The sequence below is a fragment of the Felis catus genome, chromosome A3 (assembly GCF_018350175.1).
Source record: "Felis catus isolate Fca126 chromosome A3, F.catus_Fca126_mat1.0, whole genome shotgun sequence".
NCBI classification, from domain to species: domain Eukaryota; kingdom Metazoa; phylum Chordata; class Mammalia; order Carnivora; family Felidae; genus Felis; species Felis catus.
In genome coordinates, this window is record NC_058370.1 from 11,865,785 (window position 1) to 11,886,164 (window position 20,380).

Here is a 20,380-nt window from a genome sequence, read left to right on the forward strand (position 1 = left end):
GAAACAGCACACCTGTATCCCTTGGATAAATGCCTAGTAGTGCGATTGCTGGGTCATAGGGTAGTTCTATTTTTAGTTTTTTGAAGAAACTCCATACTGTTTTCCAGAGTGGCTGCACCAGCTTACGTTCCAAAAAAAATCTGCCTTATTTCTAAGAGCACCTAAAAAGTACAGTGGAAACAAGACAGAATCATTAATTCATGCTGACGCTAAGAAGGGAAAGTAGCGATGACAAGAGTCATTGAAGACAGGCCACGGCCACCCTGAACTGGCCCAGTGAAAGCAGAAATGGGAGGCTCGGCTCCCTCAGGAAGTCACCGTTTTTCAGTGTTGTGTACACACACTTCCTGGCCCTGGTGATGGGGCCCAACTCCTGCTCTGTGTAGACAGGGAAGCTGAGGCTTCCTGAGGTAGTTGAGACCTGAATCTCACAAGAAGGCGGCAGACCTGCAGCCCAGATGTTTTGAATTCCAACTTTCTCCACTTTCTACTGCACCAAATTGGCTCTTGTGGCCAGCCCATTTACCAAAAGATACATCTTGTTAAAAGGCAGGCTCCGCTAACAATTCTAACCAGGTTTTCTTAACCAGGATAATCATTGATCAATTACACTTCCACTCTGAAAGGCCACAGAGGCCTCACAGTCTGTAGACTACACAGGACAAATAAATCCTGTTTGTTAACCAGGTTAATTGAATGCAAGAGGATTATTTTTAGTGATCCATGTGAGCATCTTTTCACCAATAAATAACTTGGCACGTATATGCAGCAGCCCAAGGGGGACCATGTTTACACTTTACTGTTTCTTTTTCCTGTTCCTATGGCAGGCATCCATGCATCTGATCTCTTTCCAGACAAATATGCCTTGTCTCCCCTCCAGGGATGGGGTTGCCTTGGCAGAGGCAGAGACGTGCTGTAGGTATTTACAAGACTCTCTGTTAGCCTTGTAGCTGCCGCCAGACCCTGGCAGGGGAGCCCCAGACCTGGGCTTCAGTTTGACCGCCTCCAGTTTGGGCTCTCGAGATGAACTTACCACGAGCGTATACACGTAGTCACAGAGACAAAAGGACAGGATTGAAATATTAATAGTGAACTTTTTTTGTGCTTATCATTCTAGGCATTTTACATAAATCCTCATCGCAGCCTATGACTTAGGTTCCACTATCCCCATTTTACAGCTATGCAAATTGAAGCAGAAAGAAATGAAATTACCTTTTAACACAGATGGAAAATGGTACTCAGGATTTGAACACATGCAGTCTGGCTTCGGGACCTGTGCACTTAAGAGTATCAGTCACCTGGAAGGCTCCTTAAACTACCAATTGCTGAAGCCAACCTTGAGAGTTCCGGATGCAGCAGGCCAGTGGAGGTAGGGCCAAGGACTTACAACAGTTTTCCAGGTGAGGCCTGCTGCTGCTGGACTAGGGGCCCTGCTTTGAGAACCGCTAGCCTACACTATCCTCCCCTCCCCCCATCAGTGCTGAGACTAGCTTGAATGCGCTACATCACTTCCTGTTTTTCCTAAGCATCCCCAGTGAGAATTTCTTCCCTATCCCTTCTCAGCTTGCAAATGCGTTGCCAGTTCTCACCTCCACACTCATACTCGCTGTTTTTCAAACCACAATCAACCTAATAATGTGTGTTAAATCAACGAACCTTCCCTTCTTAATGTCCTCAAGGAAACCATTTCCCACAACAGTCTCTTCCTCCCTGGAGCCCTTGTCAGCCTCTCTCAGGCTGCCCACATCATCTAACATCTTCTGTGAGCTTGGAGTGGGGGTGTCGGTCCTACTCAAAGACTTCACAGACTTGATTTTTTAAGTTTTTTTTATTTATTTATTTTAAGAGAGAGAGACACACACACAGAGGGAATCCCAAGCAGGCTCTGCACTGTTAGTTCAGGGCCCGTTGCGGGGCTCAGACTCACAAACTGTGAGATCATGACCTGAGCCAAAATCAAGAGTCAGATATTTAACCCACTTGAGTCACTCAGGCGCTCCCTGGCAGGCTCGATTTTTGCCACCAATGTAGACTCATTCATTCAGGCAACAAAGAGTCCCTGAGGGTCTCTTGTGTGCCAGGCCTTCTGCAAGGTTCAGGGAAGAAATATGGGGTCTCTAATGGGCAGTGAGGTAGGTGGGTGGGGGCAGACCCTTTAAAAAGTTATTCAGCTAAATAATGATCCTAAGGAAATTTGAAGGAGATCTGTCTTCTGTAGCTTGAGGTGAACGAGTCATGCCATGCCCATGCTCCTCACCCACAGAAACTGTGAGATAATCTACATGTGTTGTTTAAGCCACTAGGTTTGTGGTCATTTGTTATGCAGGGATGGACAATATAATCTCCTTTGTGGGCCATTTCCCTATAATTATCTAAGTTACAAGAGCATATACCCTTTGATTTATGTCTTCTGTTTTCAGGACTTTATCCCCTAGACCTGAACCATCCAATATTATGGTTATTTAAATGTAAATAAATTAGGGGCTCCTGGGTGACTCAGTGGGTTAAGCGTCCAACTTTGGCTCAGGTTACGATCTCATGGTTCATGGGTTTGAGTCCTGCGTTGGGCTCTGTGCTGACAGCTCAGAGCCTGGAGCCTGCTTCAGATCCTGTGTCTCCCTCTCTCTCTGTCCCTCCCCTGCTTGTATTCTGTTTCTCTCTCTCTCAAAAACAAACATCAAAATTTTTTTTTTAATTTAAATAAATTAAAAACAAAACTAAAGATTCATTTCCTCTGTCTCACAAGTCATATTTCTAGAGCTCAATAGCCACCTATAGTTAGTGGCTATGTATTGGATACAGCAGATATGGAACATCTCCATCACCACAGAAAGTTCTGTGGGCAGTGCTGCTATAGACCTACCCACACATGTGGCACACAAGCAATTTTGAGCTTTACATACTTTAAAGCTATTTAAGGCCTAACTCTTAGAACCCTACCAAATTTTTGGACACCTTGTAAATTCCGGATACAAATCCTTTACCAGATATATGTATTGCGAATATTTTTTCTCAGTCTGTGGCTTGCCTATTTATATTCTTAACGGCGTCTTTTTTACATATATGTCACATTGTAAAACTTATTATGGAGAATTTTAAACATATATAAAAGTAAATTGAATGGAATGATAAATTTACATGTACCTATTGCCCAGCTTTATTAATTATCAACTTATGAAGTTTTATTTGTTCTATACCCTCCTCAGTTCCTCCCTTCACCCACCACCTGCATTATTTTGAAGCAAATTTAATTGTCTTTTGATGAGCAGAAAATTCTAATTTCGATAAGGTCTTTTCCCCCGCTTTTATTGTTAAGGCTTTGTGTCCTAAAAAAAATCCTTATCTGCCCAAAGATAGTCTCCAACATGTTCATTTAGAAGTTTTGTGGGTTTAGCCTTTATATTTAGATCTATGATCTGTCTCAAATTAATTTTTGTATGTGGTGTGACGGGTGGATCCAACATTAGCTTTTCTCGATGGCTATCCAGTTGTTCCAACACCATTTATGGAAAAGTCCACTCTGTGACTCCAAATTTCCCTAAAGAAAAAATTTAAGTAAAATTCACAAATTTTTACCCAAAAGATATATAAACATATATCCATTAAAAGATTTGTACGAGAGGGGCGGCTGGGTGGCTCAGTTGGTTAAGCATCCGACTTTGGCTCAGGTCATGATCTCACAGTTCGTGAGTTCGAGCCCCGCATCAGGCTCTGTGCTGACAGCTCAGAGCCTGGAGCCTGCTTCACATTCTGTGTCTCCCTCTCTCTCTGCCCCTTCCCTGCTCATGCTGTGTCTCTCTCTGTCTCATAAATAAATAAACATTAAAAAAATTTTTTTAAAAAGATTTGATTTGTACGAGAACGCTCATAGTAGCTTGTAAGAGAATGTTCAAATAGATCTAACCTGGAAATACCCCAAAAGTAAATCAACATGTGAATGGGTAAATAAGTTGTGGCATCTTCATACAATAGAATACCACTCAGTAATAAAATGGAACAAACTCTTAACATGTTATACTTATAATGTGGATGAGTCCCCCAAACAGTATGCTGAGAGTAGCCAGACCCCAATGATTATACTTACATGACATTCCAGATTAAACTAATCATGGTGAAAGAAATAAGAACAGTGATTGTCTCTGCATGTGGACTTAACTGGAAAGGACGTGAAGGAACTTTCTGGGGTTTTGGAAATGTTTTATATTTTATTTTATTTTATTTAATTAATTAATTTATTTATTTTCAATTATTATTGGTTTTTTTAATGTTTATTTTTGCAAGAGACAGAGTGCGAGCAGGGGAGGAGCAGAGAGAGAGAGGGAGACACAGAATCCAAAGCAGGCTCCAGACTCCGAGTGGTCATCACAGAGCCTGCCGTGGGGCTGGAGTTCACGAACTGTGAGATCATGACCTGAGCCAAAGTCGGCTGCTTAACTGATGGAGCCACCCAGGCGCCCTGGAAATGTTCTATATTTTAAAAGAAATGGTGAGTGCATTTGTCAAAACTCAGTGAATTATAACTTGTTAAGATCTGTGCAATTATAACTCAAAATAAAAATTAAAAGACAAAAAACTTAATGCATGTAAAGAATTTACTACAAAGGCTAGCAAATATTAACATTTAATGAGAATTATCTCCTAGTATCAAAAATTTTAAGTTATATACTTCTAAGTAAGAAAAAAAAGAAACATGTCTTTTTAGATGATATTTGCACTTGCCTATTTGCACTCCAGCATAATTACATTTAAAGTAACATAGCTGGGTGCCTGGGTGGCTCAGTCGGTTGGGTTGCTGACTCTCGATTTCATCTTAGGTCATGATCTCATAGTTGGGTTGGTGAGATCAAGCCCCGCATCCGGCTCTGTGCCGACAGCGTGGAGCCTGCTTGGGATTCTCTCCCTCTTTCTGCCCCTCGACTGCTTGCACATGCGTGTGTGTGCTTTCTCTCTCTCTCTCTCAAAATAAATAAACATTTTGAAAAAATTAAATAAATCTCGGTTCACATTTTTGTGATATGGCCAACCGAGAGTATGTTCTTCAGTTTATTTTGATACTTGCTTTTCTCAACCTTTTCTTTTTTTTTTTAATTTTAACTTGGAGGAAAGGTGCAAGAGTAATACAATGAACGTTGGTATACACCCTTCCTTCACCCACATTCCTGGATGTTCCTATTTTGCTGTGTTTGTTTTATATTAATATATATTATATTTATTTATATATATTTGTATATGTTTATATTTATGTTTGCTGCAAGGAAGCAGCAAAGTCCAATCTAGGCATTCTGGTTCCAGAGTCCAGGCTTGTAGAGGGGCTAAGAGAGACTGAGTGGCTTGTCCAACTCATGGGGCTACTAAATGCAGTACCAGGGACTTGAACCCAGGTCCACTGGCCGCAGAGTCATTTCTATTCCATTGCGCCATATTTCTAGGGGCCTTACGTGCTGATTTCTTATCTACCAAGCACCAAACACCTGGTTTGGAGAGCAAGGGCTGTAACCACCATCCTTCCTGCTCACAGACTTTCAGTGGTTCCCCGGTGCTCACAGGGGCAAACCCAGACTCTTGGCCTGACATTTGAAGTCCTCAGAGACTGGGCTGCCCTTCTATCAACGCGCATTCTCGGCTTGCCTTGTGCATTCATCTAACTAGATGAACCAACTTGTTGCTTCTCATCCACCCTGAGTGCAGGGGTCAGACCTGGCCACATGTAGCCCTGGGGCATGTTCCTCCGACAAACACAGCATTTCATGCTTTTATGTTTAGTATTAGTACGGTATCATGGTTTCTTCCCCTCCCTCCGAAGTATTATAATTCATCAGTAACATTACTTACTTTGATGTTCAGATTGTCCCAGATTTGGACAATAGGAACCTAATCTTACTAATATTCTCTTTCTGGTAAGGAGACTATACATTCCTTGAGGCAGGGGCTGTGTCCATCTTGTTCATAGTCATGCCCCTGAAATCTTAACATCAAACCCGGCATTCAATGAAAATTTCCATCAGAAAGAAATACTGTTGGGACACCTGGCTGGTTCAGTCAGTAGAGCCTGGGACTCTTGAGCTCAGAGTCATGAGTTCGAGCCCCACTTTGGATGTGGAGCCTTGTTTAAAAAACAAACACACGAATACTGTTGAACCTCCTATTTTGTGTGGGGTAGTATATGTATGGGGGATAGTGTTGATATAATTGTGAGAAAAACAGGTATAGTTATGTCCTCATGGACCTTACTTTTTTGGGGGGGGAGATATTAATAAAAATCATATAATATGTATTTGTAGAATGATTTAAAAAACAAATGATCAGTATTTGCATTATTGTCTCCTGTTGACTTTATACATATACACATACCTTTAGAACATATATAATATTGGTTGATGTCTTGTATTCCATTTCCGGGGATGTCTTTCTTTTTTCATTCCACAAAATGTACTGCAGAGTAAGGTAGGTTTACATGATCTTTTTTAAGTGATACATAGTATTCATTAGGATGGATACTTCATTTCCCTATTGATGGGCATTTAGCATGTTTTTGGTTTTTGCTTTTGCAATACAAACAAGGATGCAACAGGTCTGTGTACTTATGCTTGCTTCTCTGGTAGATTCCAATAAATCAAATTGCTGGGTCATAGGGTTGCTTTCCTTTTTTGTTCTAAACACATCTGTATCATTGAAATTCAAGCATTATTTTTTTGTGATAAAAAAGTAAAAAATAGAAAGAAGTAGGTAGATTTTTCGTGTTGTTGGCTCTGAGGAAGTAGAGGTGCCTAATCATTGTCACATGTCTATTATATAATCTGCTAATCATTATGTAATGAAATCTGAAAAGGATGCTTCTATCATTCCACATCACCAAGCAGAGAAATCTCAGGCCTTCAACCCTGTCTAAAAGATGAGAAACATGACTCCCTTGGGGAGACTTTGGGTCCTTTCTGATATAAAATGTCACTGCATCTCAATGACCAGGGTTTCCTACTAGTAAAGCCTCCTTAAAAATCTGGTTCCCTTTTGGCTGCCCCAGAACCACAGAGCTGTAAGGGACTTCTTAGCTACCATTGTGCAGTCTTGTAACAGTTTCCAAAGGAAAGTTTTGAGTTGTTGCAAAGGCAGAGAGTTCTGTGGGACAGTTTTCCTCACCATCACTTTGCAGATAATTAAGAGAGGAGCCTAAACCTGAGCTGATAAAGGTTGAAGTACACAAAGACCTCGAGTGGTGTTCAGATAGCAACAGATATAGTCATCACTGCTGTTTGAATAGCGGGTTGCTGGTTCTCCAAATGTTTCCCTGTGTATTTTGTCATTGGCTCCTCTGAGACAAGACCCAGTGGCTTTAGCTGGTGACACGAAGACTGAGAGAGAGAATCCTGCAATCAAGGAACATCTGTTGGGCACATCCAGATCAGACGCGTGCAGAGCTCAGGGGAAACACAGATGAGTAAGGAGCTCCAGGTTTTGTGGGGGTGTCAGGTTTAAAGTGAGTCTATCCATCTAACTATCTATCTATCTATCTATCTATCTATCTATCTATCTATCTATCTACTTATCTATCTTGGGAAGGAAAGAGGTGAGGGGGAAAAACATTTACACTGAGGGAACAGCATATAGAGGCACAGAGGCCAGAAGGGTAGAAGAGCATGATGGAGGAAGAGAACAGGGCATGGAGTGGGCTCTGAGACTTCAATAAATGTCTGGGGTTAAGTTTGAGAGACAGAATCATGGTCCAATCGCAAATATGTCTGACAAAGTCTTGGATACGTGTTAGACAATCACTAAGGATTCAGTGGAATGGTGAACCACAAAAACTGAGTCCTCGGTGAGCTCACAGTCAATATGTTTGGTGGGAGTATAGACAAGTCCAAGCCACACCATGATTGAAGCCAGTGTAGACCATGCTGGTACTAAGGTGTTTGGTGAAAAGTCGCAAAGCAAGGAGGCAATATGAAAGGCAAGTGAAAAAGCTGAGGCTCGTATAGGCGAGGTAACTTGCCCAAGGTCACGCCCCTAGTAAGTGGCAAAGGCAAAGCTGGGAGCCCCGTTCTTAAAGACAGTCCTCTCGAGGCCTGATTCCATCTCGCGTGATCCTGGCACCTCACTTGCTCTCTTTAAGCCTCGGTATTTGTGTCTGTAAAATGGGGTGAGGACTCCAGCTGTCAGCTCCTGCTCAGGCTCAGTCGGGAGAGCTGCTCGCAGATCATCTGGACAAGGGACGAGTCCGGGAGGCGGAGGCCGGGGATCGCTCAGTCCGCGCTCGCAGCCCCTAGCCTCCACCGCCCGGCTCCACACCGGTTCCCATGACAACCCGGCCAGCCACCATCCCGGGGCTGGCGTGCGTCACGTCCGGCTCGTTTGTTTCCGGGGCTAGTCCGAGCCGAGGCGGCGGCCCTGCAAGCCCCAGAGCCGGATTCCGCGACTCCTCCGCTCGTTCTTCTACCTCCCGCTTCTCCCTCCGTCGCCCGCGGCCATCGGCCTCGCTCCGGTACGACGCGCAGCCGCGGCCCAGCCTCCCTTTGGACCCGCCTCCGAGAGGCGTCACTTCCTGGCCTAGTGTTTCCGGGTCGCCGCTGGTCTCGGGGTACTGGCTTCGGTCCCTTGCAGCCGGCCGGAGCGGCGAGAGCCCAGCGGGGCCCGGCTCCGGCGGCGGCCGCGGCTCCTTCTGGATACCCTCGGCCGGGGCGTCCTTGGCGGCAGTGCCGGGTGAGTGCGGGGCGGCCGCGAGCGGAAACGGCCTCCGGCGCTTCCCAGGGCAGAGGGGGCGCCCGATTCGGCGGGGCTCGGCCAACCCGAGAGCGGGGTCCCCTCGCGGCCGGCGGGGGCGGCGGGCGGGCCCGCCTTTTCTGCGTCCCGAGGGCCCAGCTTGTCCTCAGGATCCCCACTCCCCCGGAGACTGCCCCGCAGATTCCTGGGACCGGCCATGGGTGGCTCAGGGCAGCTCAGGAGGAACACCCCCTCTTCGGCGACTAACCCAAGTAGGAGGCCACCCGACCCCACCGCGAGGCAGTTACCGCGCAGTGGTCCCCAGCCCAGTGTCTGGCAGCCGATCTGGGTTTGTACTTATTGTGTGACCTTGGACAAGTCATTTCATTTTCTGAGCCTCATTTGCCTAATTACTTGAATGGGAGTGAATCTGCATGCTAGGGCCGTAGTGGGGATGAAATGAGATAATGCTTGTGAAGCACGGTCTCTGGCATACAGCTGGCGTCCAATAAGTGATAGCTGCAGTGAATTCATTCACAAAGCCAGATGGGGCCTGAGTTTGGGACTGGGGTGTTTTTTTACAACTGATACGGCCCTCAGAGACTGTAGGAATTACCAGTTTGGGAATAGCAGCCGCCAGCTCCTGTCCCCAGCAGGGAGTGGAAACTGCTTCCTTCAGAGCCTCTCTGAGAGGCAGCTGCCAGTAGGGAAGCCCGTTTTCAGCAGGTTATAGCTGGTGTTGTTTTCAGAGGTTTGCAAGACCTCTCTCTGAATCTCTCTGGAATCTGATTGGGGTATGGGGGCCCTCTGGTGTTTCACAGGCAGTGCAAGGTGCCTTGGATGTGTCTCAGGGACCTTGGGTTTGGAATGAGTGCAAAAGAGTGGGGTACGGAGGTGGAAGAGGTTGAATGGCTTGCTCTCCTCTTGCTGCTGTTTGGAGGCCAAGGGAACTCTGAGCTGGCTGTGGACTGGGGCAATGATGCGTCCTAAATAGCCTATGTCTGTGCAGGGAGGGGGCTCCTTCAGATGCTGCTTGGGGGCTGTTTCTGCTTGAATGGGCCAGCTAAGGTAAAGCCAAGCGAATGCTTTGCTACCCCAAATCATTTCAGTTCCTTTCAGTGGGGTTTGAAACAGATACAGCTTTCCTTTGACATTATTAAAAAAAAAAAAAAAAAAAACCATTAGAAAAATTATCATCGTCATGAAAAAACCACCACCTCCCTGAGTGTATATGTAACATCTTCTCTCTTCATTGAGTTGCTTTTCCAAGGGAGTCCAGATTGTGGGTGCAGGGAGTGCTGACCAGGCCTCTTGGCTCTGGGCACCCGCCTGACGCTGTTAGGGATGTTCACAGTGCCATTTCCCGCCCCCCCTTCCCCCCCCCCCCAGACTGGCACGTCATGGCGCTCCAATCCTTGGGTTGCTTGGAGAAATTAACGGCTTCTGTCATTGCGCTGTCTAGTCTCCTGTAACCACGCTGTTTTTGCAGAGAGCGTGTTTTTTTGTTGTTCTTGCAGAGTGCTGGGAATAAATTGCTGGCTCTATGCTCAGAAAAGACACCAGCTATGACCAGCTACAATGCAGCCTGTATTCTCAGAAAATGTATTCAGGAGGGATGATGTCAGCTGCTTTACCACTGGCCGGTCTCTGGCCAGCCTCTTCCCTTGGCCCTTGAGCTTACATCTTAAAGAGCTTTGCAGCTCTTCCAGCCCCCTTCGGTGTGGGAAGATGGGAATTTTGCTACTATAGCAATTTTTAGAACTCAGGTCTGCTTGCCCTGCCATGGGATGTTCTAACTGAGCCTAGCCCTTTCAAGGAGAGCTGTCCGGCAGGTGCAGCCCAGAAGCAGCGTAGAGCTTGAGTCAGGGTTTGGGCATCGGACCTTGGTGCGGACCTCAGATCCTCCTTCTTCCTTCCCTGTGATTCAGGACAAGTGATGTGGCCTCGCTGAGCCTCAGTTTCCTCTTTAACCTTGGGGCTGTCCTGTGGCTTTCACTGATTTTCATTGAGCACTTAGCAGAGGGCCCTCATGTACTGATCCCTTAGTGACTGGTAGATTGTAGCAATAAATGAGTGGGGGAAACGGGGGGAAAAACCCAGGCCTCAGGGCCTGCCAACCCAAGTTCAAATTCCAGCTCGGACCCTTGGGAGCTCTGTTGGGCTGGTTGTTTCATGGCTGAACTTTGGTGTGAGGATTAAATGGGATGATGCAGGTAAAGCAGAAGACTCAGTGCTGAGTGAGTAGTAGGACCTCGGAGATGATTCATTCCCGTCTCCCTTTCTTTAATTACCTCTTAGCGTTCATTTTCTTTCACCTTTTTCCTCACCTACCTAGGTTGACTCAAGATTCATCATAGATGGGTTTCCCATCCTTGACTTGAGGATTTGGAACACCAACACCGATTGGGCTATTTGGATCCCTCTTCCTTGTTTATGGTGTGCCAGCAACAAACACGGGTGTGGACTGTGATGTGATTACAGAGCAGCAGACACCGAGCTTGAGAGTGGCTGACTTTGTAAAAAAAAAAAATCAGCCTCTATAGGCTCAGCGCTGACTTCGTCAGAGAAAAATCACAGCCGCATTTAGGAGGCTTCATGTCCCTTTGTTTACATTTTTCTCAGACGTACCAAAAAATAGTCCCTGGGACCAGAGGCAGGATGGAAGTTTCTCTTGTAGATACAAAATAGGAAATACATACCAGTTTTTATTGGTAAGGACAGTGATGTCTTCTCTCGGCTTGCGATACATACATTGATAGGGACCTCTTGTAAGTAGGATTGAGGGCAGGGCTGTGGCTTCCCAACTGCAGCTCCCTCCCCCCCCCCCACACCCCCCCCCCCCGATTATCCCCCCACTGCACCCATCCGAGGGCCTGGCATGAGATAGGTGCTGCATAAATACTTGTTGAGCCCAGGAGTCCTGGAGGTATGGGAGGAACACGGGTGCCTCAAAAGGTCAGGCTTGGAATCTTGGGTCCAGTAGCTCTGGCTACTCAACAGCATGTCCCGTCATGGAGCTGACCTCCCTGGAATCTTGGGAGAGCTCAATGAGAAACTGAAGGCATGGCATCACGAATGCCTCTTTCATTTCTCCTGTTTTATCAAACACCTACTGTGTGCGAAGCTGTGTTCCAGGCACCGTGGTGAATGAAACAGATGTGGTCCTTGCCTTTGTGAAGCATGCTGGGTGACGGTGGGGGTACCAAGAGGGGAAGTTAGTAAATGAATAACGACACTTTCAGCTGGCGATTACCCCAGGATAATGGGGTAATGAGGGACTAGGAAAGTGGGAGTCACTGAGCTGGGGTTGTCAGCGAGGCCTCTGAGGGGTGACGTTGGAGCTAAGGCCCGAAAAACGAATGTGAGAGGAAGAACATGCAGAAGGAACAACGCGGGCAAAGGTCCCGAGACAGAAGTGAGCTTTGTGTGTTTGAGGAACAGCAGAAAGGTTGGTGTGGGTGGAACTTGGAAGGGGAGGACAGCTATGAGAGATGAGCAGGGGTAGACCATGAGAAGCCTTTGGCCTTGGTCAGGCGGTAGAATTTTCTCCTAATGGATTTTCACGTGCCTCCTGTGCTCCTTGGGTGTATGTGTTCTTGAAGCACGGGGCTCCCTTGGGAGGGCAGTGGTTGGGAGAAAGTGGCCTCTCTGTCCCCAGTCCTCCTGCACATCTCACCCCTCACTTCCTGGTTAAGATCCTTGGAGTCTCCCCAAAACTGTGAAGAAGCCAGGTGAGTGGCTCATTGAGAGTGGATGATTTTATTGACCTCATGATCGTTGCCAGGTTCCTGAGCTGAACTCAGATCTGAAGGACTGCTGGGCCTGTCCCTTCTCACTGTAGCTTCCTTCTCAGTCCCATGTGGTCTCCACAGCCAGCAGGAGCCTCCTCCACCTAGCTAGCAGGTGTTTCTGAAGCACGTTCCCTGCTCGCCTCTGGTTCTGTGCTTAGTTACCTTACTGAGTAATTCAGTCAGGGTCCTTGCACCCGTGGAGCTTGTGGTCAGGATGGGCGACTGTGAAAATGCACATCCCCCACCTGGCTGGAGATACTTGCCCACGCTCACCTTACCTTCTTGAAAATGCTTGGCATTTTAGGGGTGCCTGGGTGGCTCAGTCGGTTAGGTGTCCGACTTTGGCTCAGGTCATGATCTCACTGTTCACGAGTTCGAGCCCTGTGTCGGGCCCTGTGTTGACAGCTCAGAACCTGGAGCCTGCTTCAGATTCTGTGTCTCCTTCTCTCTGCCCCTCCCCTGCTTTTGCTCTGTCTCTCTCTCTCTCAAGAAAAAAATAAAAGAAAATGCCTGGCATTTTGGCAGGGGTATAGCACCTTCAGATACCAGGAATAGCTGTTCATGTTTTTCAAGGGCGTATTTCGAGCCAGCCCTCTGTGAAGACCTTTACATACTGATCATCATCCTTACACCGACTCTGAACTCTAGGTACTATGATCAACCCCCACTGTCAGATGAGAAAACAAGCCCAGAGAGGCTGAGCAATTTATCTGACTGGCCCAGAGAAGCAGACCGAGGATTCACACTTAGGCAGTCAGGCTTCTGGATCTGTTCATAGATCAGATCTGTGCAGTGCTGCCTCCTGGGGCCCCGGCAGTACCCTCCTCGGTGAATGCAGGTTTGCTCCCAGCATCGTGGCACCGACCATGCTGGTTACTCTGTGCGTGTTCTAACCAGTGGCCCCGCAGACAGCAAGTGTTCAGATTCGGGCACCTGAGTGGCCCAGCAGTTGAGTCAGTTAACTTGATTTTGGCTCAGGTCTTGAGCTTACGGTTCATGAATTCGAGCCTCGAGTCAGAACATGCTTGGGATTCTCTAACCCCCCCCCCTCCCCCGCCTCGTGCACATGTGCACTCATTTTCTCTCTCTTAAAATAAATAAATTTTTTTAAAAAAAGTACAAATTTGGTGTGCCCCAACTCAGAATGTTCTGTCCTGTCCATTGGAACTGTAAACCTCTCCTAAGTATAGGGGAATAAGCTATAGGTATTGGAGAACTGTAAACCTTTCCTAAGGTATCAGGCTGTCAGAGATCCTCCAGGGGGCACCAGCCAGTGTGGTCTTTCTTTAAAGTTGCAGATGGGATCACGGCCCTCCCTGCCTTGCTTTGAGCTCTTCTGGGGCTTCACATGCCTCTTGGAATAAAATACACAGTTCTTCACACGCTCTGCTCTCTGAGCCTCGAGGCACAGGATCCTGCCCTGCTGGTGCCTGCGGCTTCATCTCTGGTCACTCCCTTCCCTCCCCCTGGCCGCTTCAGCCATCCTGGCCTTCTTTGTGTTCGCCAGGCTCCTTCCTGCCTCAGGAAAGCAGGGAGTGGTGGGTAAGGGCGTCGACCTTGGAGCCCAGCTGCCAGGGCTCTCGTCTCAGCCCTGCCTCTTCGTGGTTCTGTAACTTTGGGCACGTTCTTTACATTTCTCTGTCTTGGCTTTTGCACCTGTAAAGCGGGGATCAGAGTAGTAGTGCCTGTGTCTCCTAGGGTGGTTTAAGAAGATGAAGGGCATTCGTGTGCACGAGTGCCTGGCAACATTAGCTCAGGGCCTTCCTCCCTAGGGACGCCTCTGATGTTACATTCCCCTCCCACCTCTTGGCCTGGCAAACTCCTCATCCTTCAAGTCTAACCTTCATTGCCTGGGGTGGGGGTAGGGAGATATCTATTTATTTATTTAAATTCAAGTTCGTTAACATACAGTGTAGGAGTAGAACCCAGTTAGTGATTCCTCACTTACATATGACACCCAGTGCTCCTCCCAACAAGTGCCCTCCTTAATGCCCATCCCCCATTTAGCCCATCCCCCACCCACCTCCCCTCCAGCAACCCTCAGTTTGTTCTCTGTATCGAAGAGTCTCTTATGGTTTGCCTCCCTGTTTTTATTTTTCCTTCCCTTCCCCTATGTTCGTCTGTTTTGGTTCTTAAATTCCACATATGAGTGAAATCATAGGATATTTGTCTTTCTCTGACTTACTTCACTTAGCATAATACGCTCTGGTTCCAGGGGGTGGGGGGGATTTTTTAAACTTTCTCCTCCTCCCTACAAAACCAGGTTGGGTGCTCCTAATCACATTCTTCATTTATGAGTTCAGCAAAGTCAAGGACCTACCTGTCTTGTTTCTACCGCAACTTTGCAACATAGTACGTGTTCAGTTAAATGTGTTGCATGGATGCGCAGAGAGGGGCCCGGGGCTGGTGGTGCCCAGTTGTAGCTCAGGCCAGTTCTGACTTTCGTTTTGCCTCGGCAGCCACGAGCTGGTACGTGGACCCGTTCGAGGAATGATGTGCTTCTTGTTCTTCCCCTTCCAGAGCATGCCCCTAGTCCAGGTGGGCAACATGTCAGTGCTTTTAGCGATGTCACTGCCTCGAACCCAGAAGCCATGGAGGAGATAAGGTAGCCCCCCCGTCCCTGGATCGGATGGGGAAGCCCAGTTCAATGGATACAAAATACAAGGATGATTTATTTCGGAAGTACGTGCAGTTCCACGAGGGCAAAGTGGATGCCACCCCCAGCAGGCAGCGGCCTGGCAACGATGAGTACCTGCGGGTCGCAGCCTCGACCCTGCTCAGCCTGCACAAGGTGGATCCCTTTTATCGATTCCGGCTGATCCAGTTCTATGAGGTGGTGGAGAGCTCCCTGCGCTCGCTGAGCTCCTCCAGCCTGCGGGCTTTGGCCTGCGCCTTCAGTGTGCTGGAAACGGTCGGTGTCAACCTCTTCCTCTACCCGTGGAAGAAGGAATTCAGAAGCATCAAGGTAAGGCCTGGGGAAGGGCCGTGCCCACCGGTCTCCCTTCTTGCCCCTCCCAGTCCGACCCGAGAGGGCTTGTGCCAGTTACGTCCCTCCTCTGCCTGCAGACCCGTCCGGGTATCTTGCCCACCGCCTTTGGTCCAACAACTAGAAGTACCCCCTTCTGTTCCCCACCTTGCCTGTCTGACCAGTGTCCTCTCTTTACTGAGTCCCTGCCCCTGGCAACTCCCGTCTGAAGCTGTGAAGTTGGAAAGGCAGGCAGCACCCTGGTTACGCAGGACCTCCAAGCCCAGGGCAAAGGGCTTGAATTTGCCCTAAGTAGGCTGGGAGGCAAGGCAGGCCCGGATCGGGTTTACATTTGGAAAGCATTCTGTTGTATGGGAAGGAGACCAGTGGGGCGGTGAGACCAGTTAGGAGGCTGCTGCAGACGCCGGGGTCCCCTGAGAGGGGGTTCGGACTAAGTGGGAAGAGACAGGAGAGTGGAGGATGGATTTAAGAGAGCGAGAGAATTCTGAATCGTGCCGAAGGCAGCGATGGCTCAGGAGAGTTTCCACAAAGCCAGGCTTTTGTTCTTCAGAACTCCGCAGAAATCCAGAAAGGAATATTCTTCCTGCTCACCGGGCCTTCCGCCTCGGCTCTGATCCCCTCTCTTCACCACGTTTGCCCTGTTCCCTCAAATGGCGCAGAGCCGCGGAAGCTCCTACGGGGAGCTGGTGGCTTTGTGCCCTCCCGCTCAAGGCCGGCCTCTGTCTGCTACACCGGGGGGGGGGGGGGGGGGGGGGGGGGGGGGGGGGGGGCTGCTGAGATCTTTCCCTCCTCCCCCCCCCCCCCACACACTTGGGTGTGCTCAGACCACGTGTGCCTCAGAGAGCAAATCCCGCCTTTTTCTGTCCCCTTCCTTCTCCTAGACCTACACGGGCCCCTTCGTTTATTATGTCAAGTCGTCTTTGCTGGAAGAGGACATCCGAGCCATCCTGCATTACATGGGCTACGTGCCCGAGTTAGGGACCGCGTACAAACTCAAAGAGCTTGTGGAGACCCTCCAGGTGAAGATGGTCTCCTTTGAGCTCTTTCTGGCCAAGGTGGAGTGTGAGCAGATGCTGGAAATCCACTCACAAGTCAAGGACAAGGGCTACTCCGAGCTGGACGTGGTGAGCGAGCGCAAGAGCAGCGCGGAGGACGTGCGGGGCTGCTCGGAGGCCCTGCGGCGCCGGGCGGAGGGCCGGGAGCACCTGACGGCCTCCATGGCCCGCGTGGCGCTGCAGAAGTCAGCCAGCGAGCGGGCGGCCAAGGACTACTACAAGCCACGGGTGACCAAGCCCTCGAGGTCGGTGGACGCCTATGACAGCTACTGGGAGAGCCGGAAGCCGCCCCTGAAGGCCTCGCTGAGCCTGCGGAAGGAGCCGGTGGCCGCAGACGTGGGCGATGGCCTCAAGGACGAGATCATCCGCCCGTCCCCCCGCTCCTGGCCGTGTCCAGCTCCGCCCACGGAAGCCCGGATGACCTGCCGCCCCCCTCGCCGAACAACGGTCTGGGCCCGCTGCGTGGCACGTACTTCTCCGCTCAGGATGACGTGGATCTGTACACGGACTCGGAGCCGAGGGCCGCGTCCCGGAGGCAGGACGCCCTGCGGCCGGACGTGTGGCTGCTCAGAAATGATGCCCACGCCCCCTACCACAAGCGCTCGCCCCCCGCCAAAGAGTCCGCCCTGTCCAAGTGCCAAAACTGCGGTCTGTCCTGCAGCTCCTCCCTCTGCCAGCGCTGCGACGGCCTGCTTGCCGGTCCCCCGGCCCCCAGGCCCGGCGCCTTCCCCAGCAAGGCCTCTGCCCACGACAGCCTGGCCCACGGGTCGTCTCTGCGGGACAAGTACGCGGGCCAGACTCAGGGCCTCGACCGGCTGCCGCACCTCCACCCGAAACCCAAGCCCTCGGCCACAGCCACCTCCCGCTGTGGCTTCTGTAACCGCCCGGGTGCCGCCAACACCTGCACCCAGTGTTCAAAAGTCTCCTGCGACACCTGCCTCGGCGCCTACCATTACGACCCCTGCTGCAAAAAGAGTGAGCTGCACAAGTTCATGCCCAACAACCAGCTGAACTACAAGTCCACCCAGCTCTCCCATCTCGTGTACAGATAGACTCGACCTTGCACCCCCCTGCTCCAAGGGCTACACCACTGACTTTCTGGGTTCCCCCAGGGAAGAAGTGTTCAAGTATTGATCTCGGAAGCAGAGGCCTGCATTTGACCGTGTAGGTGTCAGGGGATCGTGGGGTCGCCCGCACCACATGCGCGTTCACCTGGCGACCCAGATATTTCCTTTGATGGCTGCTTTGTCACCTGACAAGGGAGAGGGTGGCACTTCCGTTCAGATTCATTTTTGCTAATCTCTCCACTCCCTATTCCATTGTTTGTTTTCGAAGATTTCTGTCTCTGAGACTCTTGCCACACCCACCCCTCCCACTGCAAAGCCAACTTGGACTGGGAAGGGCCCTCCAGGTCCCCTCCAAACGCCCACCTGGAGCGCCGAGCTAGAGGCCTGTTGGCTTGTGAAATGAGCCCTCCTGCCACACCGGGCCTCTTCCAGTGGCTCATCCCTTGGCCACCCCCTTCCCGGACACAAGGATCCCCTCCTGGACTCCCCGCCCCTGACTTCCACCCGTCTGGGTTTCAAAGGTGGACTGAGTCCGGTATTCACCGAACGGCATCCTGTTGCCACCACAGCTCAGTTCAGCCCGTGGCGTTTGTGCACTTTGCTCCGACGCACTGAAGCGTGGACCGTCCACGGCAGGATGGACTTCTCCCCCTTTCTGTTGTTTGCACATGCCCCTCTTACTGTACTGTAAATAGATATTTTTGAGATTTATTTTTAAATAAATATTCAACTTGCCGTGTGTTTCACAGTGGTTAAAACATTGATCATGTAGCTATTTATACAAATGGCCTGGGTTCTTTAGTCTTCCAAGGGAGGGTCTCCTCCCCTTCCGTGTTGTATCCTACACACACCACAGCCCAAGGGTAGAGCAGAGAGTGTGGGGGCAGAGGAGGAACAGACGATGTCCCAGAATTGGTGGCGAGCCACTGTCTTCCCTCCAATAAATCTCTATATACCTACCTCCAGCATACACTTAGGGGGCTAGTGCGGGCCGGGAGTTCTGTGCACCTGCGGACTGTGATACCCTAGTGACCCTTCAGGAACCTCACCCTGCGGACCTACAGCCTGGTCTTTGCCATTTGCCGCGTGTGAACCTGCACTCCGAACTTCTTGAGTCTCGTTTGAGAAGGAACGTCATTTGGGATCTCCCCGCCCCTCCATCTCAGCCTTCTTCGCCTGTTTCCAGGACTCCTCTGCCACGTCGGTGATCTTTTTGCACTAAAAGTGGGCCCGAGTCAGCGTGTGCCCATCAGACGGACGTCTCCTGAGATGCTCAGCTGAGCCTAAGCGCTTCCAAACCTGAAGGCCCCTTAAGCTCCTCCTGTGAATGACCCCTGGATGTTGCTTTTGGGGTGCAGAGCAGGAGTGGGGCAAGAGTTTGAAACTAAAAACCGCTTCCTTGTGAACTAACATATTTTAGCCATACGTGTTTGTGATGTACAGAATATAGGAATTTACGTGCAGTGGGTTTTCTGGTAGAAGGAGGTGTTCGGCTCTCGAACACATTTAGCTCTGGCTGAATCCTGAGGCCACTGTGAATTTGCTGATGTTCTTCCAATGCAGTGGAGTGATTTTAAGGTTTTCCAAATCTTCTGTGGCTCTTTTTTATATATCTAGTAGAGCACATGTAGATACTCAATGTGTATATACAGCTGAGTTTCAACACCTTTATTACTGAGACCAGCCCATTCTGGGGTCATCATCTTTGATGTTCTTCCTTCCCACGTTTCAGAAGTGTCGATGCCTGTTTTACTCCTGAGAGCTCTAGTTTTCTAGTTTTCCGTTCCCAGATCGCTCCAGCACTACAGGAACTTTTAAGCAACTGTGAGGCCAGGTAGCTTCTACTGGTGGGCAGGAGCAGGAGTGCCCACCTCGTCCTGGGAGAGAAAGTCCGGCACACATGTCATCATGGAGATACCGTGTTTATAGACTGGAATAGGAGATCTCTGACCGTGTCCTTGGCGTGTACCTTACTGTATGAGGTTGCTGTGATTGAGATGGGTAAATACATGCTAATTTAAAAAGACAGATGTTTTGCGATTGATTTCTATCAAGAGTTGAAATGTTGAGAGATGACTCAAAAAAATAATAAAGTGTCTTCCATTATTAAACAAAGTGTTTGGAGTTTTATGTCCCTCCCTCCCTGCTGCTTTTGAAGTTTGGGCTGCTTGGATGGTTTGTTTTGCTCAAGCTGTATCCTCTGATGACAGGACTCTCACTTTCTCTCCCACAAAACTGATAACTTGATGAGAGCCCCGCTTTCGAGTGCTTAACTCTGTGAGCCAGGTACTTTGCATGCTGACTCTTCACATGCGTGATTCCACAGAATAGTCTCCGTCATCCTGTAAACTAGGTAGTGTTACCATCCCCACCTGTAAGGTGGGGAAACTGAGGTGTGCCAAGTTCAGCCATGTTTCTTAGGAGTGGGACTACATACTCCAGGAGAAATGATTGTTGGTGGTGACTGACAGGCATTAAATAACATTGAAGGACATTATGAAAAAAATTGATTACGTTTTTTTTCAATCCGTTTCAATGCCTTAAGGAGAAAGTCCATTTAATGCTAGCTTGTCTTTACCAAAGAGGAAGCAGGTGTTAGGCTCGGAGCCTTAGGCAGAGTCCTCGCTAGGTGTTCCGTTACCTTCTGTCTGGAGCAGGCCGTACTGCTTTTCCATCTACAGCAATGACAAGAGATCACTTTAAAAATCAACTTAAGTGTTTTTCCAAAGGAGGGTTTGCAAGACACATGGCAAAGATCTTGAGGGTGGTAGAAGAGCAGCTGTGATT

At 49.3% G+C, this 20,380-nt stretch overlaps 1 protein-coding gene and 1 long non-coding RNA gene across 2 annotated transcripts; one reads left to right on the forward strand and one right to left on the reverse strand.

Annotated features, from left to right (window-relative positions):
- Positions 1–3,289: 3,289 nt before the first annotated feature.
- On the reverse strand, positions 3,290–8,105 carry LOC109497952. Its single transcript, XR_002154435.2, has 2 exons — positions 6,352–8,105; positions 3,290–3,538 (listed from the first exon to the last, which is right to left on the reverse strand). It is a non-coding gene; the product is annotated as an uncharacterized LOC109497952 (long non-coding RNA).
- A 6,900-nt stretch (positions 8,106–15,005) lies between these two features.
- On the forward strand, positions 15,006–19,704 carry SPATA2 (spermatogenesis associated 2). Its single transcript, XM_011280749.3, is given in 3 exon segments — positions 15,006–15,450; positions 16,353–16,902; positions 16,905–19,704. Coding segments are annotated over 3 exon segments (1,560 nt in total). The 5' UTR covers positions 15,006–15,114; the 3' UTR covers positions 17,579–19,704.
- Positions 19,705–20,380: the final 676 nt, after the last annotated feature.